Below are 7706 nucleotides of genomic sequence, written 5' to 3' on the forward strand. Positions count from 1 at the left end.
GATGACGGATGTGAGAGAGATACCTTTATAAAAATGGTAATATCTCAAAAACGGATAACGATAGGAAGATGTGGATAGTGTAGAAAGAAAGAGGAAAGATGGGGGTATGTGTGGATAGAAGGAGGTGGTGGAGGAATGGAGGAAAGGTAGAAAAAAAGTGGAGTTAATGTGGAGGTAAAAATTTTCGGTGGTCAGAAAAAGTTTAGACGATATACACATACCTTGATATAAATGGTAATATCTCAAAAACGGATAACGATAGGAAGATGTGGATAGCGTAGAAAGAAAGAGGAAAGATGGGGGTATGTGTGGATAGAAGGAGGTGGAGGAGGAATGGAGGAAAGGTGGAAAAAAATGGAGTTAAATTGGAGGTAAAAATTTTAGGTGGTCAGAAAAAAGCTTAGACAAGAGACACAAACCTTGACAAAAACACAAATATCTCAAAAACGGATGACGATAGGAAGATGCGGATAGCGTAGAAAGAAAGACGAAAGACTAACCTACAAGTCCACACAAGGCGGGGGTCGACAACGTGGAGGAAAGCGGAGAAAAACGGAGCTAAAACACGGCAATTTTCAGGTCCGTTCGTGATGAGGCAGACTTGTCGATACTGCCATGGGACCAGAATGCACATCAAGTTCCCCTGCACGGAATGTGAAGGGAAGGGGCAGAGTGTCCAGCGGAAGACCGTCACTGTGCCTGTCCCTGCCGGTGAGTGTGTGCGCGTGTGTGTGTGTGTGTGTGTGTGTGTGCGTTTTATATTTCCATGTATGTATAATTGTTGTATATCTCAGCTTCTTATGTGCGTTTTGAAATATGTAAGCTTGTGTGTGTGTGTGTGTGTGTGTGTGTTTGTGAGTATGTGCGTCTTTTGGCCTCATGTGCGTGTGTGTGTGTGTGTGTTTCTCTCTGTGTGTGTAAATTTGTGTGTGTTTTTTTCCATGTGTATGTATATCTGAGCCTCTTATGTGCGTTTTGAAATATGTAAGTGTGTGTGTGTGTGTGTGTGTGTTTCTCTCTGTGTGTGTAAATTTGTGTGCGTTTTGAAATACATATATCTCAGCCTCCTATGTGCGTTTTGAAATATGTAAGCTTGTGTGTGTGTGTAAATTTGTGTGCGTTTTTTCAATATATATATCTCAGTCTCCTATGTGCGTTTTGAAATATGTTAGCATGTGTGTGTGTGTGTGTGTGTGTGTGTGTTTGTTTCTCTCTGTGTGTAAATTTGTGGCATTGGGGCATGAAGACCGATCAGTGTTTTCCTTGTGTGTGTGTGTGTGTGTGTGTGTGTGTGTGTGAGAGAGAGAGAGAGAGAGAGAGAGAACGGATCATTTTGAAGCCACAGTTGAGGGCGGCTTCCTTACGATCACCTGACATTTCTGAAAACACGCTTGTGATTCGCCGAGAGTCCGATAACACCATCACTGACATCCCCCCCCTTATCAGCGACCTCAGTGCCGTAAGGAGGGGTCACACTGCCCGATTTCGTCCAACCGTTGTGGCTACAGGCAACCCCCATAGCCACAACCAGGAGCAAGTTGTCGGTTGTCCGTAAACTGGTGTCATACCGCGCCAGCTCAGACAACCATCAACTCCGGCTCTTCCTGGTGTGCGTGACGGAAGGTCGGCTGCCTGTACCCATGTCCACAATGTAAACAAAGCACTTGCCCTGTATCAGCATGGCGTGGCCTGGTACACTAAGGGCTTGGTGCTGTCTGCCTGCCACTGGGGTGTGTTGGGTCTATAGGAAACGCTCAATAAATAACTTATAACACACTCTAGGAAATGGGAGAGGAACATCTGCCCTGTGTGTGTGTGTGTGTGTGTGTGTGTGTGTGTGTATTTACCTAGTTGTAATTTTACAGGCCTGGGCTTACGCTGGAATCTTTGTGGGAAGCTATATTTCTTTATGTCTCGTGTGTGTGTGTGTGTGTGTGTGTGTGTGTGTGTGTGTGTGTGTGTATTTACCTAGTTGTTTATGTGGCTGAGTCAAGCGCATCAACATGGCAGCTCGACATCAACAAGCTCCCCAGCCCAAGAATATTTTGCTTAAATGACACTCTTATAAGTAGGTCTGGGTGCGAGAGGGATTTAGGGGTCTTAGTGAGCTCTGACACTCTCATAAGTAGGTCTGGGTGCGAGAGGGATGTAGGGGTCTTAGTGAGCTCTGACACTCTCATAAGTAGGTCTGGGTGCGAGAGGGGTCTTAGTGAGCTCTGACACTCTCATAAGTAGGTCTGGGTGCGAGAGGGATTTAGGGGTCTTAGTGAGCTCTGACACTCTCATAAGTAGGTCTGGGTGCGAGAGGGATTTAGGGGTCTTAGTGAGCTCTGACACTCTCATAAGTAGGTCTGGGTGCGAGAGGGATTTAGGGGTCTTAGTGAGCTCTGATCTCCGTCCGAGGGCACAATGCATTCAAGCTAGAAATCGCGCTAATAGGGTACTGGGATTTATTTCAAGGAGCGTAAGCAACAGAAGCCCCAAAGTCTTCCTCAAACTATATTTAGCATTAGTTAGACCTCATCTTGACTATGCGGTACAGTCCTGGTCACCCTACTACAGAATGGATATCAGAGTGTTAGAATCGGTGCAGAGGAGGATGACTAAGATGATTCAGGGGTTGAGAAACTTGCCATACGAGGGAAGACTCAAACAGTTAAACTTGCATTCTCTATACAGGCGAAGGGTGCGTGGAGACATGACCGAGGCTTATAAATGGATGAAGGGCTTTAATAAGGGGGATAATTATAAGGTTTTGTTGGTAAGAGAACCGGGTAGGACACGAGGTAATGGGTTTAAACTGGATACATTCAGATTCAACAGGGACATAGGCAAAAATTGGTTTACGAACAGGGTGGTGGATGAGTGGAATAGGCTTAGCAGTCATGTGGTGAGTGGCGATACAATTGTCACATTCAAAACTAGACCCATAGGCCTACCACAAGCCAGCACCACCATTGACGCCCTTCCTCAACATTGCAAATTTTCACTTTTCAGCGCATTTTCTCAAAACGAATTTGTGTCTATTTTCCCCAAAAGTCGTAATTTGAGGTCAAAATAATTTAGATCAGAAAATAGTGCCAAGAATATATTTTATTACATAGATTTAAAGTTAACAAATTGTGAGCTTTGGCCGTGTGTGTGTGTGTGTGTGTGTGTGTGTGTGTGTAGATTTGTGTGCGTTTTTTAAATATGTAAGCTTGTGTGTGTGTGTGTGTGTGTGTGTGTGTGTAAATTTGTGTGCGTTTTTTAAATATGTAAGCTTGTGTGTGTGTGTGTGTGTGTGTGTGTGTGTGTGTGTGTAAATTTGTGTGCGTTTTTGAAATATGTAAGCTTGTGTGTGTGTGTGTGTGTGTGTGTAAATTTGTGTGCGTTTTTGAAATATGTAAGCTTGTGTGTGTGTGTGTGTGTGTGTGTGTGTGAGTTTGAAATATGTAAGCTTGTGTGTGTGTGTGTGTGTGTGTGTGTGTGTGTAAACTTGTGTGCGTTTTTGAAATATGTAAGCTTGTGTGTGTGTGTGTGTGTGTGTGTGTGTGTAAATTTGTGTGCGTTTTTGAAATATGTAAGCTTGTGTGTGTGTGTGTGTAAATTTGTGTGCGTTTTTGAAATATGTAAGCTTGTGTGTGTGTGTGTGTGTGAATTTGTGTGCGTTTTTGAAATATGTAAGCTTGTGTGTGTGTAAATTTGTGTGCTTTTTTGAAATATGTAAGCTTGTGTGTGTGTGTGTGTGTGTGTAAATTTGTGTGCGTTTTTGAAATATGTAAGCTTGTGTGTGTGTGTGTGTGTGTAAATTTGTGTGCATTTTTGAAATATGTAAGCTTGTGTGTGTGTGAATTTGTGTGCGTTTTTGAAATATGTAAGCTTGTGTGTGTGTGTGTGTAAATTTGTGTGCATTTTTGAAATATGTAAGCTTGTGTGTGTGTGTGTGTGTGTAAATTTGTGTGCGTTTTTGAAATATGTAAGCTTGTGTGTGTGTAAATTTGTGTGCGTTTTTGAAATATGTAAGCTTGTGTGTGTGTGTGTGTGTGTGTAAATTTGTGTGCGTTTTTGAAATATGTAAGCTTGTGTGTGTGTGTGTGTGTGTAAATTTGTGTGCGTTTTTGAAATATGTAAGCTTGTGTGTGTGTGTGTGTGTAAATTTGTGTGCGTTTTTGAAATATGTAAGCTTGTGTGTGTGTGTGTGTGTGTGTGTGTGTGTGTGTGTGTGTAAATTTGTGTGCGTTTTTGAAATATGTAAGCTTGTGTGTGTGTGTGTTTGTGTGTAAATTTGTGTGCGTTTTTGAAATATGTAAGTTTGTGTGTGTGTGTGTGTGTGTGTAAATTTGTGTGCGTTTTTGAAATATGTAAGCTTGTGTGTGTGTGTGTAAATTTGTGTGCGTTTTTTAAATATGTAAGCTTGTGTGTGTGTGTGTAAATTTGTGTGCGTTTTTGAAATATGTAAGCTTGTGTGTGTGTGTGTGTGTGTGTAAATTTGTGTGCGTTTTTGAAATATGTAAGCTTGTGTGTGTGTGTGTGTGTGTGTGTGTAAATTTGTGTGCGTTTTTGAAATATGTAAGCTTGTGTGTGTGTGTGTGTGTTTGTGTGTAAATTCATGTGTGTTTTCTTTCATATATATATATCTCAGCCTCTTATGTGCGTTTTGAAATATGTAAGTGTGTGTGTGTGTGTATGTGTGTCTTTTGCCCTCGTGTGTGTATTTCAACCCAAATCTCTCATGTGCGTTCTTAAGGATCTGTGTGTGTGTGTGTGTGTGTGTGTGTGTGTGTGTGTGTGTCCATCTCTCTCTCTCTCTCTCTCTCTCTCTCTCTCTCTCTCTCCTCTTCCCTTCCCATCCTATCCCTTCCCTTCCATTCCTATCCCTTCCCTTCCTATCCCATCCCTTCCCTACTACCACCACCACCACCACCACCACTACTACTACTACTACTACTACTACTACTACTACTACTACTACTATTCCAGGTGTGGAGGATGGTCAGGTTCTTAGACTATCCGTGGGCAGGAAAGAAGTTTTTGTCCGAGTGATCGTCGAAAAAAGTCGCAAGTTCACCCGCTCTGGGGCCGACATACTATCCACAGCGACTATCTCACTATCCCAAGCTGTCCTGGGGGGTGCCACGCGCGTCCCGGGGCTCTACGAGGACTATTTGACTATCGAGGCAAGTGGTAATAGTAATAGTAATAGTAGTATGTTCAAATATTTATCATAAGTGATTTTTTTTCTTGCGTATCCCATGAAAAGTTTTGACAGTTTGGCCGATAACTTGACAGACAGATGACTGATTGACAAACAGACACCACCACTAGAAAGCCAGGTAAATTCCACACTTACACACCTACTTACAAAACTTGTAACCCCATTTACAAGCTACTTACAAGCACTTATAATGAGCCCCTCCAAACACACATGGCAACCTTCCTCGCTCAAAAGTTTTCACAAATTGAGTGATTGAGCGAATTAGAGCGAGCCGATTCACAACCCGATAGCACCACTAGAAAGGCAGATAAATTCCACACTTACTCACTTACGTACGACACCCCCGACCTTACTCACAATCCACTTATGGGCACTTTCGTCAAATGTCGCCTTCCTCTTTTTCACACACCAAGACTGAATTTTATCTTGAAAAGTTTTTATAAATTGAGCGATTGAGCAAATTAGAGCGAGCCGATTCACAAACTGATTGCACCACTAGAAAGCCAGATAAATTCCACACTTACACACCTACTTACAACACCCCTGACCTTACTTACAATCCACTTATGAGCACTTACGTCAGATGTCACCTTCCTCTTTTTCACACCAAGACTGAATTTTATCTCGAAAAGTTTTTACAAATTGAGCGATTGAGCAAATTAGAGCAAGTCAATTCACAAACTGATTACACCACTAGAAAGCCAGATAAATTCCGCACTTACACACCTACTTACGACACCCCCGACCTTACTTACAATCCACTTATGGGCACTTTCGTCAGATGTCGCCTTCCTCTTTTTCACACCAAGACTGAATTTTATCTCGAAAAGTTTTTACAAATTGAGCGATTGAGCGAATTAGAGCGAGTCAATTCACAAACCGACACCACCACTAAAAAGCCAGATAAATTCCACACTTACACACCTACTTACGACACCCCCGACCTTACTTACAATCCACTTATGGGCACTTTCGTCAAATGTCGCCTTCCTCTTTTTCACACGACAAGACAGAATTTTATCTCAAAAAGTTTTTACAAATTGAGCGATTGAGCGAATTAGAGCGAGTCGATTCACAAACCGACACCGCCACTGAAAAGCCAGATAAATTCCACACTTACACACCTACTTACGACACCCCCGACCTTACTTACAATCCACTTATGAGCACTTACGTCAGATGTCACCTTCCTCTTTTTCACACCAAGACTGAATTTTATCTCGAAAAGTTTTTACAAATTGAGCGATTGAGCGAATTAGAGCGAGTCAATTCACAAACCGACACGACCACTAAAAAGCCAGATAAATTCCACACTTACACACCTACTTACGACACCCCCGACCTTACTTACAATCCACTGACAAGCCACTTTTCTTCCCGGCAGATTCCAGCGGGAACTTCCTCTGACACCAAAATCAAACTCCCTGGGAAGGGAATCAAGAGGCTAAATTCCTATGGTTATGGGGACCAGTACGTGACCCTCCAGGTAAGAGAGAGAGAGAGAGAGAGAGAGAGAGAGAGAGAGAGAGAGAGAGAGAGAGAGAGAGAAATGGGAACGTATGGAAATGCCCACAACTCCTAGGAAAGCCTTGGCAAATGTGTGTTTCCTTAGGTTCACGGTACAGAGGAAGGGTCACACTACCACCAGGGTCACAAAACTACCCCTGGAAATGCCCACAACTCCTAGGAAAGCCTTGGCAAATGTGTGTTTCCTTAGGTTCACGGTACAGAGGAAGGGTCACACTACCACCAGGGTCACAAAACTACCCCTGGAAATGCCCACACCTCCTAGGAAAGCCTTGGCAAATGTGTGTTTCTTTAGGTTCATGGTACAGAGGAAGGGTCACACTACCACCAGGGTCACAAAACTACCCCTGGAAATGCCCACAACTCTTAGGAAAGCCTTACCAAATGTGTGTTTCTTTAGGTTCATGGTACAGAGGAAGGGTCACACTACCACCAGGGTCACAAAACTACCCCTGGAAATGCCCACAACTCCTAGGAAAGCCTTGGCAAATGTGTGTTTCCTTAGGTTCACGGTACAAAGGAAGGGTCACACTACCACCAGGGTCACAAAACTACCCCTGGAAATGCCCACAACCCCTACGAAAGCCTTGGCAAATGTGTGTTTCCTTAGGTTCACGGTACAGAGGAAGGGTCACAAAACTACCCCTGGAAATGCCCACAACTCCTAGGAAAGCCTTGCCAAATATGCGTTTCTTAGGCCTCAGGAATGACATTTAAAAACATCCCATTGTTAAAACCTTGCTGGCAATGAGACCTACTTACCGATCGACTTACTAACAACCTTGCTACATATCTACCTGTCTATCTATCTATCTATCTACCCAACAACCTGCTCCTTACAGATAGCAGTACCCAAGGCCCTCACACCCCAGCAGAAGACCCTCCTGCTGGCCTTGGCGGAGCTGGAGACTGACACCCCTGGGACTGTCTCAGGGCTCACCTACACCAAGAGCGGTAAGCAGTAATAGTAGTAGTAGTAGTA

The 7706-nt window shown here is 43.3% G+C and overlaps 1 protein-coding gene across 1 annotated transcript in view; it reads left to right on the forward strand.

Moving 5' to 3' along the window:
• Positions 1-7706, forward strand: part of LOC126993468 (protein tumorous imaginal discs, mitochondrial-like) — a 28567-nt gene that overhangs the window by 17722 nt on the left and 3139 nt on the right. The window contains exons 5-8 of the mRNA XM_050852604.1: positions 580-711; positions 4963-5159; positions 6582-6683; positions 7567-7678. Of these exons, the coding sequence (XP_050708561.1) occupies positions 580-711; positions 4963-5159; positions 6582-6683; positions 7567-7678 (543 nt within the window). The remainder of the gene's footprint in view (positions 1-579; positions 712-4962; positions 5160-6581; positions 6684-7566; positions 7679-7706) is intronic.

This window comes from Eriocheir sinensis, unplaced genomic scaffold (assembly GCF_024679095.1).
Source record: "Eriocheir sinensis breed Jianghai 21 unplaced genomic scaffold, ASM2467909v1 Scaffold617, whole genome shotgun sequence".
NCBI classification, from domain to species: Eukaryota; Metazoa; Arthropoda; class Malacostraca; order Decapoda; family Varunidae; genus Eriocheir; species Eriocheir sinensis.